The sequence below is a fragment of the Lytechinus variegatus genome, chromosome 4 (assembly GCF_018143015.1).
Source record: "Lytechinus variegatus isolate NC3 chromosome 4, Lvar_3.0, whole genome shotgun sequence".
NCBI lineage: Eukaryota > Metazoa > Echinodermata > Echinoidea > Temnopleuroida > Toxopneustidae > Lytechinus > Lytechinus variegatus.
The window spans coordinates 9,588,559-9,615,879 of NC_054743.1; the positions used below are offsets into that span (position 1 = coordinate 9,588,559).

At 35.4% G+C, this 27,321-nt stretch overlaps 2 protein-coding genes across 3 annotated transcripts in view; one reads left to right on the forward strand and one right to left on the reverse strand.

Moving 5' to 3' along the window:
• Nucleotides 1-509: 509 nt before the first annotated feature.
• LOC121413331 (WD repeat and coiled-coil-containing protein-like) lies at nt 510-23,341 on the reverse strand. The gene is made up of 13 exons (XM_041606114.1): nt 23,166-23,341; nt 18,791-18,911; nt 17,547-17,648; nt 15,885-15,949; nt 15,231-15,409; nt 14,250-14,311; nt 12,302-13,166; nt 11,828-11,938; nt 7,279-7,377; nt 6,547-6,739; nt 5,402-5,665; nt 4,478-4,606; nt 510-695 (listed from the first exon to the last, which is right to left on the reverse strand). The coding sequence occupies exons 1-13, from the start codon at nt 23,224-23,226 to the stop codon at nt 583-585; spliced, it is 2,364 nt and encodes a 787-aa protein (XP_041462048.1). The 5' UTR covers nt 23,227-23,341; the 3' UTR covers nt 510-582.
• Nucleotides 23,342-25,815: 2,474 nt separating this feature from the next.
• Nucleotides 25,816-27,321, forward strand: part of LOC121413332 (biotin--protein ligase-like) — a 60,901-nt gene continuing 59,395 nt past the window's right edge. For both annotated transcript variants that reach the window (XM_041606116.1, XM_041606117.1), the window contains exon 1: nt 25,816-26,837. The gene's annotated coding sequence lies outside the window, so the exon portion shown is untranslated. The remainder of the gene's footprint in view (nt 26,838-27,321) is intronic.

The following is a 27,321-nucleotide window of genomic DNA, read 5'->3' on the forward strand; positions in this document are numbered from 1 at the left end:
GCTCTCATTATTTGATGTTCTGAGTTTGACACCAAGTTCATGTACTGGTGCTGTTTGGTAAGAAAGTTCATTTGGAGATGATGTAAAACAGTCAGTACTCTAGTTGCTAGCTTACTTTAATACAAGCTGCTACAATTTCCTGGCTGTCTGGTTAAACTAAACCAAACCCTATCATATATGAAATTCGTAATCTTCACATATCAGCAGATTGAGGCATATAACAAGAATAAAGATGCGTGTAACAGACGCTTGTGTATGCACCAGCGTATAGTTCATCTGTAAATCCCCATCATTACATTGAGAATGGAAAAAATGATCGTAATGAAATTCAATGGGATAACAACCCATAGCACTCAAAAATTGATGAAGTGATATACTCCATTGTATAGTTTATTTGTATATCCCAATCGTTTTCTTGAGAAGGGAAAAATTTATCACACTGAAATCGAATTGCATTCAATATAGCATTCCTCAATCTGATGTAAAGTTATACAGCGTTGTAAAGTTCACCTATACATCTCAATTCTTATAACGAGAAGGGGAAAATGATAAAGATGATGTTGTTTTATGGTAAAGATGGTGTTATCTTGATGAGTTTGACAGAGCAGCTTCACGGATATCATAGGATGATCCTGCATTGAATCTAAGAGGAACTACACCCTCTTTGTCTGCTGAAAGCACAATCCAGCGAGATCCTGGAGTGAAAACAAAGAAAGCAAATGAAAAGAAGATATTTAAAAAGCTCAAGACAAAAGAAAGAAATATCTTGAAAAATTTTATTCATCTGACCAATTTGTTGATTCAATCTAAATTTACTAATATTTCTCAATAAAATGTGATCTCGACTAAGATTTTTGCCTAAAGACCAATGGGAATACCAGTTTGCCTCTTGAAGTAACTTCATAGCAAGACTCAAATAACAGTATATTTAATAACATCAAGGGCAACTTCTCAATTAAAAAGAGCACATCTATCTACATTGGAAGACAGTACCACAGAGGGAATAACTCCCTAGAGGACATCTAACGTAACCAATAACTCATTCAAGGTGACTCTGAATTACTGGGGGTGTTGTCCTTCCAAAGAGAACAACCTTGAACCATTACTGTAGCTGACCTTTATTTTGACAAAAGGAAGCAAGTTGCATATGAATAGAAATTTGAGTTTTCAATATAATTTTATTGTACAGGTTACATATAAAATACTGTTCCTGCTACATGTATGAGATACAAGTGTTTACGTTTTATGTAAATTAAGGACACAGAAAATTCATCTTTTAATACTTGCTTCTTTTGTAACGACAAAGCAAATTACCCTTTTAATACTTGCTTCCCATTTAAAAAGAAGTATAACTCTCATAATGGTAGTATTTTACTTATTAAAGCTTCGTGAGATAAACATAGGATGAAGCTTTGATTACCAGGGGCGGTATTCTGAAAACGTTCTTATCTTAATTTTGTTCTTATCTACGTCACTTTCTTAAATTGGTATTCTGAAAACGTTCTTATCTTTTTCTTATCTTTTGTTCTTATCTTTGTTCTTATCTTGCTCTCCACCCAATGCTGAGCGCGTAAATTTACAACTCGCGCATATAATACCAAAGCGCGCTAAAAGATAAGAACAGAATGTAGATAAGTGGTATTCTGAAAACGTTCTTATCTTTTTTCTTTCTTATCTTTCATGATATTTAAGATAATATTTAAGATAGCTAGAGGGTTATCACATCTCACGATGTCCGCGTTTTTTCTTGCTCAAAATCGATGGCCTCTAGTAGTAACAAGTACCCACAAGTATTCCTCCCACCATTTATTTCATTCACCCTTTATTTTGCCCGTCTCTTTTTTCTATCCCTTCTTTCTTTTCCATTTTTTATTCCTTTCTATCTGTCTGTCTTTCGTCCTTTCTATCTGTCTGTCTTTCTTCCTTTCTATCTGTCTGTCTTTCTTCCTTTCTATCTGTCTGTCTTTCTTCCTTTCTATCTGTCTGTCTTTCTTCCTTTCTATCTGTCTGTCTTTCTTCCTTTCTATCTGTCTGTCTTTCTTCTTTTCTTTCATTCTTCATTTATATCTTTACTTTTGTTATGTTTGAATCTTTTAATTTCTTTTTTTTCTTCTGCTTTGTTTCATTTATACTTCATCTTTCTTCCTTTTTTATTTTCCCTTTTCGTTTTATCCCTTTCTTTTTTTTATTCTTTACTGAGTCTTTTTTCTGCTTTCCCCCCGTTTCTCTTCCTTTTCTTTCTTTTTCTTTTTTCTTTCTTCCTTCACTTGTTTGTAATCTTTATTTTTCTTCCTTATTTTTCTTCCATTCTTTCGTTTTTATACATGCTTTTCCTTTTTTAATCATTCATTTCATTTTCCCCCTTTTTCTTCCTTCCCTTTAATAATTCTTAGTTTTTCTTATTTTTTTATTTCTGCTGTCTGACACTTTTGTGTCCTTTTTTACTTTCTTTCTTTTTTTTTCTTTATTTTGCTCATTCTTTTTTCGTTCGTTCTTTATTTACTCTTTTTCTTTACTTTCTTTCTTCCCTCTGTCTTTCTTCTATTAACTTTTTCTTTATTCTTTCCATTGATTTTTTTTCGTTTTTTTTCCCAACTTTTATTTTCCCTTTCGTTTTCTTTTTCTTTCTTTCTTTTTTTATTTCTTTCTTTCTTTCCTTCTTTCTTTTTTTTCTTTCTGTCTTTCTTTCCTTATGTCTTTCTTTCCTTATTTCTTTTTTTAAATTTTTTTTCTTTATTCTTTCTTCATCTTTTTGTAGTCTTCATATTTACGTCAAATATCCTTTCATTTTTTTCTCTCATCTTTATTTCTTTGTTTAATTTTCTTTTTTTTTCTCTCTTCCTTCACTTTTTACATTTTTATTCCCTTTTTTCTCTTTCTTTTTTTTCTTTCTAACTTTCTTTCATTCGTTTTTTTTTTAGACTCTTTCTTTTTCGGTTCCTTGTTAATTTATTTTATCTTATATTAGTTGACCTCATTCTATTTTTGTGTGTATTCCTTTTAGTTAATTTCTTTTTTTTTCTTCATTTTTATTCCTTCACTTTATCATGGATAATTGTTCTATTTTTTCTTCCTTTTCCTTCTTTTATTCATTCTATTTTCTTTCTTTTTTATTTTTGAATTCTTTTTGCTTGCTTTCTTTCGTTTACTCTTTATTTTTTCATTATTTTCTGCTTTGTCCCTTTCATCTTTTTTTTTCTGCTTCATTCTGACCCTTTTCTGTCTTCTTTCTTTCATACCTACTTACTTTCTTTCTTCATATTTTGTTCTTTATTCGTACCTGCTTTATTTACTTTTCTTATTTTTTTTTTGCACGTGGACGTCTCGAAATAATAAAATCAGTCATTGCGTATAAAATGCCCATTTCGCGCAATGCGCCAGAAACGGTGAACGCGCAGCGCCCATGATATTCTCTTCACATAAGGAACGCTTCTATTGGTTAAACTGCCAATATAAAGCGCATTTTGCTTGGTAAAATCTTAAAAATGGGCGTGTTGGAGATAAGAAGGGGGCAGTCCTTACAGAGATAAGAACGCGTTAAGAAGATTTTCAGAATACCGATTTGCAATGATTTTAGCGTCTTCTTATCTCAGTGAGATAAGATAAAAGATAAGAACAAAGATAAGAACGTTTTCAGAATACCACCCCAGGGCACCATCTTACAAAGAGTTACGATGATGCAATCAATGGTAAATCTATTGAAATCCATTAGTGTCATAATTTTTTCTACAGGAAATTTGTAAAATGTCCTTTGTAAACAAAGGAGAACACACCAAATTATCAAGAAATCAATGAATTCATGGATATACATTTATATCTAGAAAATCTTTTGAACAATCATGCATTTTATATGTTGGCTGTCCATAGTTTCGATTGATCGGATAATCGCAACTCTTTGTAAGACGGGGCCCAGGTGTCTGTTTCAGAAAGACATAAAACTATAGTAATTCAACCATTATTGTAACTACAATGGAAACCTTAAAGAGAAATGCCAGTAGTTGCAGTAAACACTGATTTCATGAGAAAGTCTGTAAAACCAGGCTTAATTGTCAGTATATCATCGAGGATCTACATCTGGTACAGTCACATAAACTGAACTTTGTGAAATCTTGAAATCTACGCTGAAAAATATTCACACTGAAGATCACCAACACAGATAAGCGCATGTGGGACAGTGTATTATTATTGCTTTGAATGTTGTGCCCGACGCTTGACCCGAATCCTGTGCTTATTTGCTAATTTCTCAGCAATTACACAATTTCTTCCAGAATCCTTTGGCACATATTCTTTATTTATACAAACAGACACTTTGGTGGTCATTTCATTGGATTCTGTACGAACTCATTTTGATATCGTTACCAAAACTGGCATTTACCTTTAATTGTGATTGGCTGACAAGTCATTTTACAATGGCATTTACCATAATGGCAAAGTAACCATAGTCGTAACTCTACTCTGAAACTCTAATACTACTCACCAAAATTGAACTCAGCCTGTTTCAGGTGGAAGACATCAAGTATTGGTTGAAGAGGAAGCAAGCCGGACTGAAGGAGGAAACATTTCTGGAAGACCTGGCTATCCCTGATTAACCTGAGTGTAACATATGCTGTGAGAAATAAGAAAGTGGTCTTATGATATCCTGTATTATATCCATCATAATGATAATCTGAACAAGTGATTGATCTAAACCTGTCTTGTGACCAAAGATAATATTCCAATGTCACTTCAGGAACCACAGTTCCAACCACTTCCTCTAATGGCCATACATATTTGTTTATTATTATTTTTTTTGTGGAGGATAGATTTTAACAGTTAGGGTGCTGCTTTTATGTATTGAACATCAAAAGTTAGTAACTGAGGTGAGGTAAATGGGAACCCGGCAGGAGTAATTCCTTGAATGCACCAAGTGCCTTTAGCAGCTGGAGCTATAGGCAGGGTAACATATAGAGTGCCATTGAATACGGTAGGCAGCTAGAAAATTGGCACCTCATAACTGCTATACATTATCATTGTTATTCAAAAGTCAAACGTTAGAGCCTTGAGTCTTTTCTTACTGGGGAGCGTTTCATGAAATGAATTATAGGATGTATATCTGACAAAGCTTGTTTTATGCAATGGTTACCTTTGTAACAATCAACACCTGTGTTTTTCAATGGATCAGAAATCAAGGAATCTTGTTAGATCTGATTATTTGCCTCACAAATTCTTTATCAAGCAATCCATTGGTTCCATGTTTAAATATCAGTCCCACATACAAAAGAAACATCAAATGATATGGTGATGATCTAAAAGGAAATGAATTTAAGTGATGATGCTGATAATGGTAGATAAAAAGCAGAAGCACAGCAGATAGATAAAGAAAATAAGATCATGAGACACAAAAGAAACTGTGAATACATACCAGCATTTTCAGGAGTTGGATACAAGCAACTGTGTGTTTCTTTCGTAGGCACGTCTAACTTCCGCCCACTTAACGGGTCTTTAGATACATCATCATGTTCATTATTCTCTTTTAGCACTTCAATCCCCAACCTCTTCCCCAGGAATTTTCCATTTGCATTGAAAGGCAATCCTCCAGGTAGGAGCAGTGTTTGGAGACCATCATCATCAGCATCTCCTGGATGTGAGGTTGCTCCTTCATCATAGGATGATGTGCTATCAACAGCTTTTGTAAAATGAAAAATAAAAACAAAAGCTTGCAAAATATTACCAATTATAATAATAATAATAATAATCATCATCATTCATCAACATAATAATAGCAGTGTAACTTAATATTAAGTACCAAAATCCCTTTGTATAGAGCTCAATGCACATAAAGAATTACAACAATAAACAAGAATAGGTAAAAGCTTCCCGTGAAAATGAGAAATAGGTTTGTTGAAGCTGATGATTAACCTGCCCCAGTTATGTCTTTTCTGAACTGCCAAATTGTGTGTTCTTCTGTGTTCTAAACATCAAATTTTGTATTCTTTGGTGAAATGTAAAAAACAAACAACAGAGAAATTGTACGAAGTGAAAATCTTAAAAAGAATTAAAGTTATAGAATACATGGACTGTTGTATGGAGTTAAAGTTTGGTAAAAAAATGCAAATTTGTTTGGCAGATGCTTAACTGAAGAACAATTTTGTTTTATCAGATATTGCTTTTTATTGTAAAAAAATTCTCTGTAATAATAATAATAGCTGGACTTATAAAGCCCTTTTTGCCTGAGGATACAAAGCGCTGCTATTACTACCCTGGATTTAGCTCGAGCTTCCATCACCGGCGCTCAGTGCATTCAAGGAAATAATCTTGCAGGGTACCCATTCACCTCACCTGGGTCGAGTGCAGCATAGTGTGGATAAGTTTCTCGCTGAAGGAAAACACGCCACGGCTAGGATTCGAACCCACGACCATGTTTGAAAGGCGAGAGTCAGAACCACTAGACCATGACGCGCCCTGTATCATGGTAATTCAGATTGTCGACCTTCTTGATTTATGTGATCTTCTTGAATACTGTGAGATATTTCTGTATTGCAGAAAACTCAGGACTTGGTAATTTACCTTTGGCACTCGTAGTTTGGCCTGTAGGAAGATCAACAACCTTGAGAGATAGAAGCCTTTTCTCCTGAGAAGATGGAAGAACACCCCTGAAAGAACCATCATCTGAAATGGGCTTTGTCACAGCGACTAGAATACTGCCCTCTATGTCAGGTACGGAACACACACCCGCAGGCCTCTCAGTCTCACCAAGCTCCTGGTATATGTAAAAGGTTAATGTAAAAGGATTATTGTGTCTATGGTAGTCATAAAGATGCAACAAAATGATTGTGGGGTATCTTTGAAAAGATAAATACCAATTCAAAAAAAAGATCATGAATGAATTTGAACAGAATCTAACTAAATGACAATGAGGTGATTTTTTAAGTAAAACATAAGATAATATTTGCCAAATGATTCAGGAAGAAAATAAGTTTACATTTTTTCAAAGTTTTTCATAACATATCCTGACGTGTGATTATTCATGTTGGTGATTTTAAGCACATTTTAAGTATTTTTTATTTTCACTTCAACCATTTTCATTTTTTCACAATGTTTGGCTTAAAAAAATTAATAAATGCAATGAGACTACAAACCAATTGAATCATTGATATATTTCACAATAACTGGAATTTGAATCGTAAATTGTGTTATTCTTGCTTGAATAGTGAAAAGTATCATCGTATAATTATCTTAATTGCCACATCCCCCCCCCCCCGCAAAAAAAACAACAAATAATGATAACATTATACTTACAATTGTTTGTGGCAACCTCTGTAATGTAGATTCATTGAAAGAATACAGGGAGAGTGTTCTTTTGCTGTGACTTGCGATGACTATTACTCTTCTACTTGGCTGTGAGTAAAGATCAGATAGATATCTAAACTGAATGTTGAATTGCACAAACAATTAATGTTACTTTACATTGCTGCATTAAAAAAGTTTGTTAATGTACATTCTTCTTAACTCCTTGACAAGTGATTTCTATTATTTCCATTGTCTTTGTACAGGAGTATCTGGTTTCAGAAGGCAACAAGTTTGTAAACAAGTGGAATGCCTCTGGCCGTCTCACCTGCATCACGCGATTCAACATAGCAGCAGTGCTGACTTTGAAAACTACTATAACTCGCACAAGATGTTCAGTGATACTTGGTTACTCTTATTTCCACGTTTTATGAACTAGACCAATACACTTTACAGAGATAGGATGGTAATTCAACAAATACCCCCAATGTGGCCAAAGTTCATTGACCTCACATGACCTTTGACCTTGATCATGTGACCTGAAACTTGCACAGGATATTCAGTGATACTTGATTACTCTTATGTCCAAGTTTCAAAAGTCAGATCAATAAACTTGCGAAGTTATGATGGTAATTCAACAGATACCCCCATTATGGCCAAAGTTCGTTGACCTTTGACCTTGGTCATGTGACCTAAAATGCGCACAGGATGTTCAATGATACTTGATTACTCTAATGTCCAAGTTTAACGAACTAGACCAATAAACTTTCAAAGTTATGATGGTAATTCAACAGATACCCCCAATTCGGCCAAAGTTCATTGACCCTAAATGACCTTTGACCTTGGTCATGTGACGTGAAACTCATGCAGGATGTTTGGTGATACTTGATTAACCTTATGTCCAAGTTTAATGAACTAGGTCCATATATTTTCTAAGTTATGATGACATTTCAAAAACTTAACCTCAGGTTAAGATTTTGATGTTGATTCCCCCAACATGGTCTAAGTTCATTGACCCTAAATGACCTTTGACCTTGGTCATGTGACATGAAACTCTAATAGGATGTTCAGTAATACTTGATTAACCTTATGGCCAAGTTTCATGAACTAGGTCCATATACTTTTTAAGTTATGATGTCATTTCAAAAACTTAACCTCAGGTTAAGATTTGATGTTGACGCTGCCGCCGCCGCCGTCGCCATCTGAAAAGCGGCGCCTATAGTCTCACTCTGCTATGCAGGTGAGACAAAAACAGGAAAATATATCTGCAAAACTGGATTAAGCACTGCGAGACATCAATAGGTGTGTCAATACTAAAAGACAAATTCTAAAAATGTCACTGATACCATAATTTAATCTCTTATGTATTGAAAAATAAACTAAACACAGGTGCTATTGAGTTGAATTAATGTTTTTTTTCTTTCAATTAATGCCCCTTGGTGCTGCATTGATTGGATCGTTGAATAAAATCAGCGATAGGCCTTATGCACTGACATCATAGCCGCCATGGTTGCCATCTTAGACTGTAGCCATTGCCTTGCATGCATTGCTGATCTACAGCTGGCGCATCTCTGACTACTGTGTTTATGTGTATTCCTATATCCTCTGAGGGAGGGCTGTTGCACCCACAAATGTAATAACGCCCACAAATGTAATAACACTTTACCCACAAATGTAATAACGCCCACAAATGTAATAACACTTTACCCACAAATGTAATAATTTTTGATCGCCCACAAATGTAATAATGACTTTACCCACAAATGTAATAAATTTGAAGGGATTTTTGGCGAATCCGTTCTAAACTAAAATCCTATATTAATGCGTTCATATAGCACAAAAATGCAAAGTCTTTTTTTTCAGACCGGGTTAATAAAACATCAAAGTACAAGTCCAAAGCCTTTCTTCCAGACCCGGTTGTTTAAAAAATTATAATATAAATCCAAAGTCTTTTTTCCAGACCCGGTTGTTTAAAAAAATATAATAAAAATCCAAAGTCTTTTTTTCCAGACCCGGTTGTTTAAAAAAATTGTGATATAAGTCCAAAGTCTTTTTTCCAGACCCGGTTGTTTCAAGAATTTTAATAAGTCCAAAGTCTTTTTCCTGACCCAGTTATTTCAAAATTTATAACATAAGTCCAAACTAAGATACGATAATGATATTCCTGTGGAAAAAATGGTAATCGAGCTTAGTCTTTTTTCCAGACCCAGTTAATTAAAACTGGTGGAATTAATGTCTTTGTTGTTGTTTCAACTTATACGGTGTATATTGTGAATATATGCACTAAGAGTAAATTGAGAATCAAGCGTAGTCTTTTCTCCAGACCCGGTTACCTGTTATTTAAACATTATGAATAACAGTTTAAAAACAGTATAAAGACCCCATAATCTTATTAATGCTGGATATAGCGTAGTCTTTCAGCCCGACCATTTTTTTCTTAAAAATAAAAACGCTAATAGTAAGAATTAAAAAAAAATCAAAGTCTAAGACCAAACAAACCTTCAACCTAAGAATCTGTTTTAAAAGAGGTTTAGAGTGTTATCTTTATTCCAGACCTAAAACAGTTACGAAAAAATGTTCTACCATAAGACCTTTTTTTCTTATTCTCGTGGAATAACACGAGTTTTAAAACGTACTCTTTCCTCCAGACCCGGCTATTAAAAAAAAGTAACTGAAAAACTTCGAATCTAAGACCAAATTTCCAAAGTTTCATCCAGTAAAGATATGTCTTTTTTTAAATAATACTACTACCCCTACAAAACATTGTAATAACACGTGGGTAAAGCAGACATCCTTTCTCCAGACTTGGTTACTATTTGAAAAATAAAATAGTTTTTACAAATATTCTAAAACGAATACCCAATAATCTAATTACTGTGGAACAACATGAAGACCGATTGTCGAAGATCGACTTTCCTCCAGACACAATTATTTCAGGAATAAAAAAAATCAATAAAACTCAACCCCCAACAACGAATCTAAGAACCAACAATCCTCCAAATTAAGACCATGCATGTAGAAAAGCACATGTTTAGAGCGTTGTCTTTATTCCAGACCCGGTGATTTAAAAATGATTTAAACAATCCTAAAAACAAAAGACTCATATTCTTATTCTTGTGGAATAACACGAGTATTATGCTTATTCTTTCGTCTGGACCCGATTATTTAGAAGATAAAGAAATATTGAAAAAAAATGACAGCTGAGACCAATCTTCAAAATTAAACCCACTTAAAATGCTTGGGCTTAAAGTGTTGTCTTTACCCCTCACCGACGTATATTATAACTTTTGAAACGACCGGGTCTGAAAAAAAGACTTTGGACTTGCATTATAATTTTTGAATTAACCGGGTCTGGAAAAAAGACTTTGAACGTATATTATAATGTTGAAACAACCGGGTCAGGTAAAAAGAATTTGGACGTATATTATAATTTTGAAAAACCGGGTCTGGAAAAAGACTTGGACTTGTACTGTAATATTTCATTAACCGGGTCTGGAAAAAAGACTTTGAACTTTTGTGCTATATGAACGCATTACTATAGGATATCAGTTTAGAACGAATTCGCCAAAAATCACTTCAAATGTATTACATTTGTAGGTAAAGTCATTATTACATTTGTGGGTAAAGTGCATTATTACATTTGTGGGTAAAGTGTTATTACATTTGTGGGCGTTATTACATTTGTGGGTAAAGTGTTATTACATTTGTGGGCGATCAAAAATTATTACATTTGTGGGTAAAGTGTTATTACATTTGTGGGCGTTATTACATTTGTGGGTAAAGTGTTATTACATTTGTGGGCGTTATTACATTTGTGGGCGATTATTACATTTGTGGGTGTAACAAGGGCGCTATGAGATTATGATGTCATATGCATAAAGTCCATGTGTGGGGTGCAGCAGGGTGGTTTGGAGGTGAAGAGGGGCTGATCATCATTCTTAAAGGTCAAGTCCACCCCTGAAAAATGTTGATTTAAATGAATAGAGAAAAATCAAACTAGCATAATGCTGAAAATTTCATCAAAATCGGATGTAAAATAAGAAAGTTATGGCGTTTTAAATTTTCGCTTATTTTTCACAAAACAGTGATATGCAAAATTCGGTGTAATGCAAGTGAGTCAGTTGATGATGTCCATCACTCACTATTTCTTTTGTTTGTTATTGTTTGAATTATACAATATTTCATTTTTTACAGATTTGACAATAAGGACGAAGTTGACTAAATCATATAGTATTAAACAATGCTAATTCCACATGTTCAGGGAGAAATAATCGCTCTTTCACTTGACAATGAGGAGAAAATAAGAATATTTCATATTTCATGTAATAAATTAACAAAAGAAATAGTGAGTGGATGACGTCATCAGTCTCCTCATTTGCATACCGACCAGGATGTGCATATAACTGTTTTGTGAAATTAAGTGAAACTTTGCAATGTCATAACTTTCTTTTTTACATCCAATTTTGATAAAATTTTCAGTGTTATGCTTGTTGGATTTTTCTCTTTTTACCTAAATCAACTTTTTGTTTAGGTGGACTTGTCCTTTAAGAGGAAGACTTACCTGATAATGTATGATAGAAGGTGTGATGATACCATGTAGATCAATATGAGAAACAAACTTCTTGCTCTTTACATCAAGTAATGTCAATCTTGCACAGCTGTTTGCCCCAGGCTAGCTCAAATAAAATGAAAAGAGACAAGTATGATATCAATTCATGATAATTATGATAAATTACTTCATGATCATTCTTTACATGTTCCAAAAAGTCAGTGGTTAATGTAAATTTTGGGAAGGGGGGGGGTCTTTTTCATGTATATCATGCTTCTAAAAAATTCTTCAACTCAATGTTTCATGACATTGAATATTCATCAATGTTTTCACAACTTTCAAAGTCTGGAGACTAGTCTACTAAGCCGAAAATCTCGAAAATTCATATTTCACTGCAGTAATGACAACCCTTCCACAAAGACACGATTTATTCTTTTAAAAAAATGAAAGCTTAACAGAAAATTTAAGATGTTGAAATAGTCCTACCTCTCTTGTCTGCTTGAACTGGGGAACTCTGAATGTACCATGTGATTTCAAGTGAGTCAGATCCACCATTTTGTTTCCACTGTCATTTAAAGACATGTTTTCCTTCCTACTATTCAAAAACTGAATCTTGCTTCCTCCTATAGGGATGCTTTCCACATTGGTACTTTGTGATTTCAAGTCTTTGGTCAGGTGATAGTGTGGCTTTTCATCACTGGTTTCAGCCTGGTAGATACTAGTCCTGACCTGATGGATGTTCATGGCAGGAGCCATTCGCTTTGGACGATCCTTTGTTTCATCCGAATTAGTACTGTTGAGAGTAGTACTGTTGCTTTCCATGTGCCTTTCAACATTCCTAGTTGTAGTATCGGCAACATCACCCACTTTACGTTCTTTGGTCAGGGCCAGAATGTCCATCATGTCTATCGGCCCTGTCTTCTTTTTTAATGCTTCCTCCACTATCCTGCTTGCAAGAGATTTGCCATCTTCTGTAGAACAGTTGCCATGGCTACCTCTATGATTAGGGGATTGCAATAAATTATCACCAGTATCTAGTTCAGTGGAAGATGAACAATGTACTTTATTTCCTTTGGTATGAGAGGTTTCAAGGTTACCATTTGCATTAAGTTTCTTTAGCTCACAGTCCAAATTGGAATGGCTGGGACTAAGAGGCAAACTGGGCCTGTTCTCACCAATTACAGAATGAGAAGTTTTAGGAATGTCCTTCCCCTGGAAATCATTCCCTGCAATGTCTGGTGAAAACAGGTCAGAGGAGAGCTCAGTGACTATCTTCTGCAGTGGTAGTTCTGTTGCTATGGCAATGATGTGATTTGAGATGGGCATCAGAGAGCACACAGAACCAGGGTTTCTGTAATAAGACAAAGATAAAAGATACAGATGCAAATTGTATGAGCGAGAGATTTTGCTTAAATTATCATCCATGCACAATATTCATCTTCATTGACAAATCCATTTTGATGATGATAATTGAATAAGAATCAGCAATCCTGTAACACAAAACCTTAAATCTGATCATTATCATTTGTTATTATAATTGTAAATTGTGGTCAATGCAATCACTCTTATGATTAACTGCTATGCTCTGTGTAAACAGGCCCCAAAATTTGCTAATGTAATTGATCCTGCAACAATGTAATTTTTTTTCATACTTTCATGACTAGATTTCTTTATGTAAATGGGGGACTGCTTTAGACATAGTCATATTGGAGTCAAAACTATGTATACTCGTTTCAGCAATAATTTAAATTTGACCATTTTAACCCTTTGAACCAGACAGGCCGAAATACCGGCCTACAAGTGAACGCACATATACCCGATAGGCGGCCTACAGCCACATGACTTCAAAATATCAGGTGATCTTTTAAAAATGACGTCATCTTTCTAGTACGTATACGTGTAGGAATATTTACCGTAGTTGATAATTTCAGTCAAGATTGGCAATGATTTCGGAAGGATTTCGCATAAAAAATGGCTAAAATATGCCACTTTTCTGTGGTTGCTCGTGTCGTATGTGCAGTGATACACGGCGTAATACGAGGCGAGTCACATGCTCACTATGGGGAAGCAAACTGATACATCTGACTTTGGTAAAAACAGTGATTTTGAGCCCAAAACAGACACTAAAGTTGATATTTCTGTTTGTTGATTAGGTCAACGAGAAGGTACAAGACTTCAGCTGCTCGGTCCGAGTATTAGCGGGGGGAAGATGCCGTTGGGTGACTTGGGTCTCGAATCATGGAATTTTGTGAATGTGGTCGATATGTGCAAATAATTCAGGATATACGTCACTGCCGCACCTAATAATTTAGGGTTCAAAGGGTTAAGAAGACCTTTATTAGGTTTATCAAACAATGCTCTATGATCTTGTTCATTTTTATATCATTGACCAGAAAACAGGAATGATTGTATGTTTTATTTGAGATTAGCATACCTTTCCATGAAGGTTGTCTCCATGCTTGTAACAGCCTCAGATTCAGTATTCATTCCATATATCTGTAAGAACAGGAAGCAAGAAAATCAAATAATATAATTTTATGAATTCCCAAAAGGGTGAAAGATAAGATAGATGGATGTATTGTATTAGGTATGATAGTGGCACATTGAACTTGATGCAATGAATCCATTGCATACTGAAACCACATGATCCCACATACGAAGCCAATGGAAAACAACAATCGACAGGATGAGGAGACAACAAAAATCATTGGGGTTTCACAGGTAGATAAAAATGATGATTCCTATCATTTAAAAGTATTAAGCAATTTTTTTTGGAAAAAGGCCCCTAAAATATTTGAGATCACCTATTATTCTTCATCATGGATAAGAATTGAATTGAGAGGATACGTGATAGGAACAAAAAGGTTTTCAGTAACCAAAGTCACGAGAAGAAACCTTGTGGGAGGCCCACAAAGATTTGGAAGTTGGAGACCATAGAAGAAGATGCTTCATACGGACTCGAAGACAGAATAGCTTGAACAATTCCCATTAGGGAATGGAATGTCCAACAGGTAGATAGAAACCTTGAGGGAGGCCCATAGCAGAAGTTTCAGATGGACTTGAAGACAGAATAGCTTGAACAATTCCCATTACGGAATGGAATCTCCAACAGGAAGATAGAAACCTTGAGGGAAGCCCACAAAGATTTGGAAGTTGGAGACCATAGAAGAAGATGCTTCATACGGACTCGAAGACAGAATAGCTTGAACAATTCCCATTAGGGAATGGAATGTCCAACAGGTAGATAGAAACCTTGAGGGAGGCCCACAAAGATTTGGAAGTTGGAGACCATGGAGGAAGATGCTTCATACGGACTCAAAGACAGAATAGCTTTAAAAATTCCCATTAGGGAATGGAATGTCCAACAAACATACAAAAATATGGAACAAAATTGCCTCCAAATGAAGATACTCACTTTGAGTTGATTACCATTAGACAGAATCAGGTGACGTCCATCCAGTGTCCAGCATGCAGCAGTAATGTCCAGTCCATCGTCCAAAACAGTACTGGTCTTTCCACTCTTGATGCTGAAGAGGATTACCTGAGACTTAGTGAAGACTACAATGAGTGGCAGATTTGGGTGCCATACACAACCTGCATGGAGTTAACACACAAGAATTGGGGTTTATGAATTATATTTAGAAAGTTAGCTTTCAAGCACTGGGCTGAAAATATTAATATCTAAATAAATAGGGTAAAATTCACAGAGCAAAATGCTGAAAATTTTATCCATCTCTCTTTCAATTCTTTCTTTCTTCTCTCATTTCCCCAATCTCTCTTCATTTCTCTAACTTTTTCTACCACTCAATGTGGGTGTGTGGTTGGTAGACTGAGATGCAGAAAGATTAAAGGGTAAGAGCCAGTTACAGGAACCCATATACACATCAGTTACACCCATATATCACAAGAAAAAACCCTCAGTAAATGTGTATTGTCATTAATAACTTTTTAAGAACAGCTTTATGAAACACCCACCAGGCTTGGGGGAAATGACAGGTGGAAATTAGAGGTGGATGTTCTTTTCTCGATCAGAACCACATTGGAAATATTTAATGTAATCAAAGCCTACCTTTTCCATGCTCTCTATGCTCTATTGTGTGTAGTTTCTTGAACTCAGGATTGCTGACAGACATCCTAAATGAAAGAAAAGTATTACATAAAATAGGAGCTGCAATAGGAATACCTGTGCACTTAGATATGGTTACTTCTAGGATAATTAATGTACCCTCTGCAATACCCTCATTTCTAATATTATGTGTTAACTATCTTCATGGTGTATAAACAATACTTTCAATTTCAAAGAATGTACATGTGTATATATGTAGGTGCAATAGAACCAGGTTAATTAGGCTGCTAAAAAACATAGATATTTATATTTAATGATATTTGAGCAAGGACAATTATTTAAAAAATTGAAGACTTCCAAATTGTAATGTACCGATCAGTCATTTTTCTACTAAGTTCAAGTCTTGTTGTATAAAATTCACAATCGAATATATAAATTGATTGATTAGTTTGTCAGTATCAACACCTGATTCCATTAATTCCACCAACGGTTTTATTTGAACTTCAGAGTTGAAGTTGGTGTTAAGAGCATGAATCAACCTTGTTTCAACACTGAATATTAAACTATAAAAATGCTATCATTTAATTCCTTGATTATCACACCTAGTGATGTCAGTTCTAGCAACAGTCTCACTTCAAGTTTGGTGATGGATTTTAGTGTCGAGAGCATGAATCAGAGAGCCTAACTTAGCTCAAACACCTAATGTTGGTTACTAAAACAGATACCAAGTGCATCATTGATTGTGAAAAAAACCCTAGTAATATCAGTTCCACCACCAGCAGCATTTAACAAGGCGGTTTGCAAACCACGAGTATTGTCTAATTTTGAGATCAATAAAACATGCAATATGATCCTTTGACCCCTAGATGAACTATGAGTATGACCCCATATTTAATTTTTCTTATTTATTTCTGTTTTCTTTAGACAGGGTGGTCTCTTCAGTGCATAAAAACTGCTTTTTGAGAGGGCCCTGTACATATAAAAATAAATATAACACTCATAATACAGTGGTGAACAATTACAGAATTAATGAAAAAGAAAAAGTATATGCAATGTAAAAGAAATGAAATTCAAAAGCATATATCAAATCAAAAATACAAAATAGATACATAGGGTGATCTGAATATGACGCAAAAATTATGAAGGCAATTTGAAAAAAATTGAATATTTTTCGAACAAACCAACAGGAAGAGTGATAACTAGGTCTCTGCCAAACTTTGTTCAGGTGAGACAAGTGAGTCCTGTGGCTGGTGTAAAAGTCGGACTAACACTAAACACCACCACCAGCCTACACCTACTGTTAACATAGCACTTGAAATCCCCCAACCACTTCCCTAAACTATGATTGAATCAATCACATATCAAAGCAATCAGATTCATCAACCCTTACACTTAAATTCCTTTAAAACTTGTTTTCCTAAGTTATGGAATAATCTCCCCTCTGATATGAAAATCCAGTTCAACTCTTTCTAGGTTCAAGAGACTTATCAGAAAATTATTAACCTGTGTTAAAAAAAACCTTCAGTCAATTATTTGCTTTTATCTCATGAAAAGCCCCCCTCCCCCTTTTTTTGGCTGTTGCACCTGTGTACTTAGTGTAATTTTTTGTACCTGATGATGGTTCAATAAATAAATTGAAATAAAACATATGAAACACATACAGACCTTGATTCTACTGCCCAGATGACTGCATGTGTCTTATGCTGCACAGCTAGGAAGTGTGTTCCCATTGTTTGACATGGACTCCATGAACATCCTGTAACATCACTACAAATGTAACAAAATTGAGAGTTTTAATACCGAAACCTATTTACTCCTCTAAATGAATTTAAAAAAAAACAGTCCTTTAACTTGTTCAGATATTTACGGATAAAATATAAAGTGCAGCAATTTTAATCTAAAAAACTATTGTTCTGAAAATTGTGGGATTTGGAACCTTGGTAGTCATTCACCTGTACAACATACTGGATTTACATGGACTCATGGTAGGTTTTGTATATAAAAAAATTACTTTAGTTTAATTTCCTGAGACTTTATTTTTGAAAAAATTGGTTTATTTTGTACTGTATTACTTTCAATGTCTCATACTCAATTACAATTCTGGTTAAAGAAAGAAATGAGTCATTAAAATATATGAAAAGACAGCTTAGTTTTTTTTTTACCTTTGATAAAAAATAAATAAATAAATATGCTCACAGTAATTCTATGAATTTAAAAAATAGACATAAGGCCGATTAATAATAATAATATTAAGAATAATAATGGTGGATTCTTTTCAAAGTGCAAACATCTGTCAGGCATGATGCTCAGGGTATTATATACAATCATAAAAATCAATGACATTAATAAAAATTGTCTCACATTTTATAATTTCAAGTACATACAAACTTTCAAACATAATGATACAGAGTTAAAAACTGGAGGAAATTTTAGACAGATATGACTTAGAATGATTTACAGAAACATTTCTTTTTTTTAATGAAATATCAAAACATATGTAATTTAGGCCAATTCAATGTTATTAATTTGACTGACTTAAATGAAAAAATTACAACAGTTTGATAAAGAAAATACAGTTACATACAAGTGAAGAAGAAGACATGTTTTAAGTAATTGTTTAAAAGAAGAGATGGAGGCCTGGCGGAGAGATAGAAGACCATTTCACAGGGAAAAACTATAGACTATGGTCACCCTAAGAATGCTTGGATCTATGAATTTTGAATAGTTTAAATATAACAATTTAAACTAAAAACAGAAATGGACATATTCAGTAGTTCTATCAATTTGCATTGAAAATCAAATTCTTGTTATTCTTCTATCAATATAATGTGCAGCAGTTTGACCCAATTATGGGACACCAAATATGTTTCCTTGTCTTATTTTTTCATTTTCAACATTCTTAAAATTACCTGAATTTTCCAAGTGTTTTTGTCTCATGCATTGACGTTATCTCAGGTTCACTGTCTGATATTGTACTGAGATAAACACATTCTCCATCAGTCCACACACATCCAAGATCAGGATCCACAGCTAAAATGAAAGAAACAAGAATAGTCAAGATTCTCTCTTACTTTCTCCACTCATCCAATGTACAAGGCCTCCCCTTTTAATGGTGATTGCTTTCAGTTTTATTCATTCATTTGATTCCCCCCGTTTCATTAGAAAAAATTATAATTTCAAACTCTATCTATTTGTAAGAAAAGGTATTTCTTTTCTTCTTTATTCTTTGGGTTTGGGAGTAAACATCATAGTACCACTAGTTTTGCAGGTGCTTTGCCTTGTACTTTCCTGCGCACTACTCCCAAGCACTCCTAGTACCAATGAGGTCCAAACATTAACATGTATGGACCTCATAGGCGACATTACCCAAAAATATGGGTTAGACAATGCTGTTCTGATTTCCAACCCAAGACTTTGGTAAATGTACGCCTTAATACAAATTGGAGTTAAGTGATATGACTTTCATTTGGTGGGGAGACATTAAAAGTATTAATTAAGTAGTTCAAATTAAAATAGATTATCATTAAACTTACATTTCAGGCCCTTTTTGTTGATTTTCGGTGAGCGTTCCACACAGCTGCGACGAGTGATCAACTCCGAAGTGATACGCGAACTGGTCAGCTGATCGGTAGATTATCTTTTTGTCAGACGTTCATAATTTATGTAAAGCGTATCAATCTTCAGTATCTTGATTCCAAAGTATCAGTATTGCAGATAAATGTCATTATTGATTGGAATCAGTGGCGGATCGGGGGGGTGGGGGTGGGGGTGAGCATTTCTGCCCGATCCCCCTATTGAGATTTGTAGTAAATATTTTGGAATTAAATACGTTGTTCATACTAGTTATGCGACCCCTCCCTTATGATGATCACAGCATTATTTGTAATGGGGATATTTCGTTCATAATTATTCTTGTCTCTTCTTTCTCTTTTTTAGCCTTTTTTTGCTTGTTAAAACCTTTTTTCCTTTTTTTTTGGGGGGGGGGCTCGCCAAATTTTACGTGGGTCAAAATTACCTTCATTTTTTTAGTGACAATCTTTTTTTCATTTGTCCAGTTCTACGCGAGACAAAATTACCTTCGATCATTATTATAGTTAAAAACTTTTTTTTATTTTTTATTTATTTATTTTTTTTTGGGGGGGGGAGGTTGCCAAATATCACGCGAACGTTTTTCAGCTTTTACTGTTTTATTCGACTTATAATCAAATATTAAATGGGGCTTACCACAGTTTTTTTTAAAGTCAATTCATAAGAATATTCCTCCTCGGGATTTGAGCTTTCTTTCATGAAATATCAATTTTTTTCATGATTACCAAAAATACTTAAAATTTTTTATCGGTGTATGCCTATAAAGCTTTAGCTCATGCGTTGCGCCTGCCATATTTTAATGCTGATCAACTTTATGCTTTTAATGAATTCCTAAAAACAATAAATTCTCAGATCATCAATTTTGTCGCAATCGAATAATTCGATTGCGTCTCTCTATCAGTTTTGAATATTCATAAAAAATATCAGCTCGTGCTTTTTGCTCATAATATTTTGATTAGTAAATTCTTCTCTTATATAATCGAGTCGGATAGATAGATAGATAACTAGAGAGAGAGAGAGTTGGGGGGGGGGGTCCCTCAGCTACTTGTCCTCGCTTATTTGTTATTATGCTCATGTTGTGAGAGCTTTGTGTTTTCACATTTTTTTCTTTTTCAACCTTTTTATTGTCTCGGAGCTTCCCTCTATTTCTTTACACTATATAATGTAGTCCTTTTTACCTCATTGTTTCAATCATTGGCGGCGGAAGCCCCAAATTTTAGGAGGGGACAACCTAAAAAATTTTGACAAGCAAAAAAAAAAGGCTCTCAACCCAAACATTTTAGGGGGGACGTAGGAAAATAAATTGACAAGCAAAAAAAAAAAAAGGTCAACAACAAATTTAGGGGGGAACGTCCCCGCTTCCGCCGCCTATGGTTTCAATTCTTTTTTTGTTCTCATTTCAATGAAAACATCATTATTAAACTGACGTAGAAGACTTTATTACGAAATTTTGACATTGTTTTGTTTCATTTGTTTGGCTTTCTTTTTTTCTTCTCCTCATCTTCTTTTTCTTCTTACTTTTTCCCTTTCCTTATTTTCTCTTCAGTATTTCATTCAGGTATCCGCCAATTTATACAACACCAAGCATATAGAGGCGGATAATCAGTGAGGGAGCATGACGGTGTGCCGCTCTAAAAAAAAGGAGGAATATTGGAAGAAAAAAAAAAGAAGAAGGGATGGGGAAAAAATAAAGAAAAAAAAAAGATGATGATGGCAATGACGATGATGAAAATTATCTTGGTGATGATGATGGTTGTGGTGACGGTTGTGGTGATGATGATGGTGATGCTAATGATAGTGGTGATGATGATGATGACGAGATGTAATTTTGTTATTTTGTCTTTGAAAAAATTAAGTAGTGCAAAGTTGAATTCATTTAAAGTTTATTATGAAAATAGCAGAAAAAAAATTGGTATGCGTTCGAGGAAAATCCATCCCCCACCAATCTTTTTCAAAGGTAAGATTTTTTTTTGCGTGTGAAACCCTACCCTTAACAAGTATTGGAAACAAAACGATACTCTTGGCAAATATTCCCTGAAATGAACCCCTAAACAAGTACAGGAATGTTTTATTGTTACGGGTCCTTCGGTCGTCGGCTTTACCTTATTTGGTTTAGTACGACCCCACCTTCTACACCTCGCGCAAATCGGACTCTAAACACGAAGTGTTGGAGCAAAAAGGACATCCTTTATAAAACATTTTGATTTTGTTTTATCATCCCCGCAAATTAGACCCTAAACACGACGGTTTTCCTAGCGAATTAATAGATACCCTTTTTTCGTTATTTTTGTGTTTTTGACACCCTTATCACGTTACGTAGGTAACGTGCCCTATCGTGAAAAGGACATCCTTTTTCCTTTTTTTTTTGGTCGCGCATGGTATCCACTCGTCAATGTAAGTGGCCCCCCCCCCCGGGTTTTTTGTGACGGCGTAGGCCTTTGCAAGCAGCTATTATTATGGTAAAAAAGTAAATGAAATGTCAAGAAATACATGACAATGATTTTTATGGTACATTTTAGTAGGCCTATATCAATTCATACTTGTTATCAAAAAGAAAAAAGTGGGTCGTTACGGACCATTAAAAATGGGAAATTTGGGCATTTTATATTTAGGATAGAGCAACTGCTCATTATAGACGTCACAATAAATCAAGCATTCTAAATTCTATCAACTCCATTTTTTGTCAAATAACACCTTCATCGATATTTTGAAATTATTTTTCTCATATTTTCATCATCTTTTTATCAGGGTGAAATTCCCCTTTAATTTACAAAACAGATTCGCAAACAATATCAAGAGTAGTGGGAGGCAAGGGTGGAAATCTAAGGTAGGGGACCAGGGGCTGGAAAACAGGCAAAAAAAAAACAAAAACAAACTAACAAAAAAAAACAAAAAGGAAGGTTTATCACCCCCAAAAGAAGGTCGTCTCGTCCAAAATACATGTTTTACTTCGATTTAAATGATGTAGGCCTATTTCTTTCCATCATATATAAAAGAACAAAAATAGTAGGGGGACATTTGATAATGTGCCCCTACTATTTTGGGTTAGGGGGAAGTGTCCCCCTGGGATTTGCGCCCATGTGGGTGGGGGGTGTTGCACCTCCTTTCGGAATCATTATGGAACAGTGTGAATAGTCGCTGTGATTTCGATCTCATACCTATAAAAAAAAATAGAACAGAAGAACGCCTTGACCACAGGCCAAAATGCCTAACAATTTTTCCGCGGCATTAGCGACTCTCGTAAGGGGCGCTCCATTTATAAATAAAGTTGCACGTGTAGCTGTCTATGGCAACAGAATCTATCGCAGAATTGAAGCCAGAAGCGTGGGAATTTTCAAGAAAATTCAAGAAAAGAACCGGTGAGTACCGATTTAACAGACCTTACTAATCTAATTAGTTACATGTATTGAATTATAAGATTAAGAATATTCAATTTTTCGTGAAACAAAGCTTAGTTCTAAGCTAGGGCGGCCCAAATGCGCGTGAGTGGAGTCCCAGTTTCTTAACACGGGTAAGTATTGCGTTGTCGCCTAGAGTGCTCCCGAGTTGGAACCTTGAGAATAGTCGAGATGCTCCTCAAAACAAAGTGCGATCACGAAGTTTACAAGAATCAAGATGCAATACAAATTTTGAAGCGTGTGGGACTACATAAACATACGGTACGGTTAACGATGCGTGACTATTGTTCATGCTCACCATTATATAATATATTGTTTCCATTAAATCCATAGGCAGTCTTCAACTCCATATTCGCCATCAAATCCTATTTTCTTATGAGAAAGAAAGGGTGCAAATATATACCCCTAGATACTACTAATTTCATTTAATTTTAACCTAACCGCTCCCTTTGCATTATTTCAGTAGGCCTAGCCCTAGATATTAATTAACGTTTGAATTTGTATGGTATCTGTAATATGGTCCTTCGAAGCTTCTTTGGTTTTATCATGAGTTTTATATTATCACGGCAACCATTATCTACAGTTAAAAATAATGGTACATTTATCAAAGAATAGAATTCTATGTCCTCTGTGTCTGTGATAATTTTTTTCACAAAGTTTTTTCCCCAGTATTCCATGATATGTTAACAAACCAGCTTTATTTTCCCGCAAAGTAACCCACATTCCCCCCCCCCCCTTCCCCGCAAAGTATGATGCAACCCACATATGAGTCTGTGTTTGTTTGTTGTTATAGGGGGGGGGGGGCTGGAGTTGGGCGCTTTAGTGTAAAGAAGCCAGCCAGACGCTTACATACAACTCTACAACAATACTGGAAAATAATCTTAGACCATGTAGATGTGATTTGCAAAGCTTAGAAATATAGTATCCATTAAAATAGAGACGACTAAGGGGTTCTAATTCCGGGACCTATGATTTCAAAGCATGTCTTCATTTTTGCAAGGCCAAAAAGTTTCATTATATTTTCTCTATAGTGACGTAAATCATGTCGATAAGCAGGGAGAGCCGTCATATGAGTGGAATCTGTATAATCGTTTCTAAAATGGTTGATATATTTTTTAAGGATATGTTTTGATATGTTTTTATAGATAGATTGGTCTTTTGCCGTGGCAATAAAGTAAATTTTCAGTATAGATTTGAAATAATGGAGATTACATGCCATTATTGTATGAAGGCAAAATATCATTGCAGTGAGTGCTTAAAAGGCCTCCTGAGATGTTTATTTTATCAAATATTATGGCGATACTTTGCGAATCAGAGAGTTAATTAGTCTTTAATTTGACATCATTCAGTTTGCTTTAAATTTGGTGACAAATAAAACAAAACCCGAAAGAACTCTGACATGCGATTTGAAATAAGCATAAAAGTTCGGATGAAGCAATCTAGAGTCTGTGTCCCCCAACTTGCGGTTCGAGGGGAGAATACAATAAAAATATGAAGAAGAATAAACTTTTCTTGGTAAAATAAGGGAAGGAAAAATTGAAAATAGGAAAGCATTCTAAATACCAACAAGTTTCAATTTACACTTCTCGATCACATTATTCGCGCTTGCATTCAGTTTTGGCCGCGGTGAAATGCAAATTCAAACAGTTCTTTCAGGAGAGTAGTAGGCCTACATTATAAATTTCAGTTTGGGCTTCGTGCTCCGTGCTCGATCTCACTTAGTAGCGAGAAAATATTATTATTTGTTTGGCGTCACCTGTGCCTGGGAGGCGAAAAGCGAACTGAATCACTGTGACCCGCAGGTCTCTCCTCCCGATATAACTGATTGGGGGGAATGCAGGTGGACCACTACACCGGGGCTTCCCCCAACTCTTATACGAATAGTGCAGTGGGTTCTTAACGTGCAAAGGTGGTGACTCTCCTCTACACGGGGCCTCCATTTAACATCCTATCCGAGGGACGGAGAAATATTGGCACAAACTGCTTAATATCCAATTGTGAGGATTGAATATGAAAAATATTCAGCTCGCACATCTCGCGCTCGCAATAAATTTGATGATTTACTTTCACTTTATAGGCCGTTTCATTTTATAAATTTATAGCCCACCAGCTGCAAACAGTTATCAAAACAGTTTCTTTTGTATCAAAGATTTCAACTTGCGCATCGCACTCGCATTTTTATCGTTCAAGATTACAAAAAGTGTTTTCATTTATTAATTTGTTCATGTATGTATGTTTTTATTTATTCATTCATTCAAAGCTGTTTTCATCGATGTCCTAACATATTCATATAAAAATCAACTCCAATAGTAATAGGAAGTATAATTAGCCAATTAAAGTAGAATCAAATGGGATTTTTTTCAGACCATGTATAGTATCTAACAAGAGTACACCTTTTTAGAAAGTCCTAGTTAAGGTCTAAATCTGATTTAATAAAATCAGCTAACTGAGCTAAGGTTTCATGCTCGATTATTTATTTAGTCAAGTGAGAAAATGATTATCAACATTTCCCTTTCGGATCAGCATAAAAGAATTAGACATACATATCCTGCTATGAAAATGTCAAGTTTTCAGGTAGGAACATAAAAGAAATTTAACTCGCATTATCTAAATTGTTAAATTTGTAAAATTTAAAAGTACAAGTACCTTCAAAAGGTCTGTAAATGTCCCTTTCAGTTCAAATTAGAAAAATTCAGATGACATGCTATATCTTCCAGCCTTGATAAAATATTTTTTCTTTTACACCAGATATATCGAAGACTCCATGACAAGGCAAGTATGCATGGCTTAATGATCGACTAACTTCACCCATTATCCGTACCGTGATATGATATCCCTACTAACAACTCGGTTCGCCGTCTCATGAATGAGATGTCATCTCTGCCGTAACGTTCCCGGCCGTACGCGTACGGTACCGGTACGCGCGATTGCCAACGACCGTGCTACTGCATGCTGTAGAAGCATAAAAGATAGACGCGGCTTGGTTTATGGTTAATAATGGGACGTTTGTTCAGTGTGGTGTTTGCACAGTCGTTTTCGAACTCGGGCAAGCCTAGTCCGCCGTTTTCCTGCATATCGAAGACGAAGGCTGCATTTGTTGAGTGGCCACATCAACTGTCTACAGTCAGATTCTCAATCTCAGAACAGAGTATTTTCAGAAATCGCATCGTACCCCGGTACTCGTAGCTGTTCGCTCACTGCCTGGTTCTTGGATTAGTGGACGTGCAGCTCTCCGCTCCGGACTCCGACAGACCTGGCTGGGCCGGGCTTATTCCGACGCTTCAGCGCACTGCTGCCGCTGGCCTGGATGAAATGGAAGCTGAATCTGATCAGCGTGAGCCAGAATAACCCGTCTTCTTCAAAGTCCAACTTCATCTGACTCTGTATGGTATTCCTGTAAATGTGATCTTCATCACAGTCACAACACAAGTAAAGTCTGAACAAAGTTAAACTGTGTTTCACTGTTTTTCTTGAGTCGACCCTTTTTAGGAGAGAGGGAACAAAACAAATTCTGAGTCCTCCGCCAGTGCCCAGGCCCCAGTCTCACTAACGTTTTAAGTAGGCTAAGTTAACTTTTAGTTAAAGTTTAACGTTAGATCTTCAGATGCAGATCTAGACTAATTGAACTTTGACTCGTCTTACTGTCAGTGTCACAGTCTAGCGACTCTAGCTAGGCTAAGGCTGCGCCAGCTTTTTTAGTTCAACATCAAATCTCGGGCAAATCTCAGCCATTCTGTGACTGTTGAACTGTTTTAAAATTTACATCAACCTTTTTAAGGTCACACTTTGAACTGCTGAGGAGAAGCCACATGCGCCTCTGGTAATTTTGATTTTCGACGTATTTGTTGCACTTTTCTTTATTTGCGCTGTCAGCAGATTAGTAAGTCATGGCTGCTGCAGCTGGTGCTGGAGCGACTTCTGGAAATCAATCATTGGAGAGGAAAGATTCAAAGAGCATTCTACCTGATGGGTAAGAAACGTCAACCTTTGCTGGGCTTGAGGCACATACATACATAGCTATTTGAGATTGGCAATGTAACCCAAGGCCAAGAGGCCAATTGGTGGCAATTTTGAGGAGGGGGGGGGGGGGGGGGGTGTTGGACATTGCCCAAACCTAAAGCTTTGAAAAATAATGGGGAAAAACCACATTTTACATATATTCTTGGTTATTTCTGATGGTACTTTGCTTTGAATAGTTTCAAACCCAAAGTGATCCATTCAGTAACTCATTTTCCATTTAATAAACAAGTACATGTAAGTTTGTGTGAAAGTCGACTGGATGTTTAATATTTTATGAATTGAAGAAAGCATCTGTTTAATGTCAATGTAAACTATCTGTGTGATGCATGTACTATGATAATGTTTGCTGTGTAAATCACCCTTACCTGCAGTCAATTGAAAATGCATGATAAAATTTTAGGAAGAGAAGCCTATTTTTCAAGTGCAGGGAATTA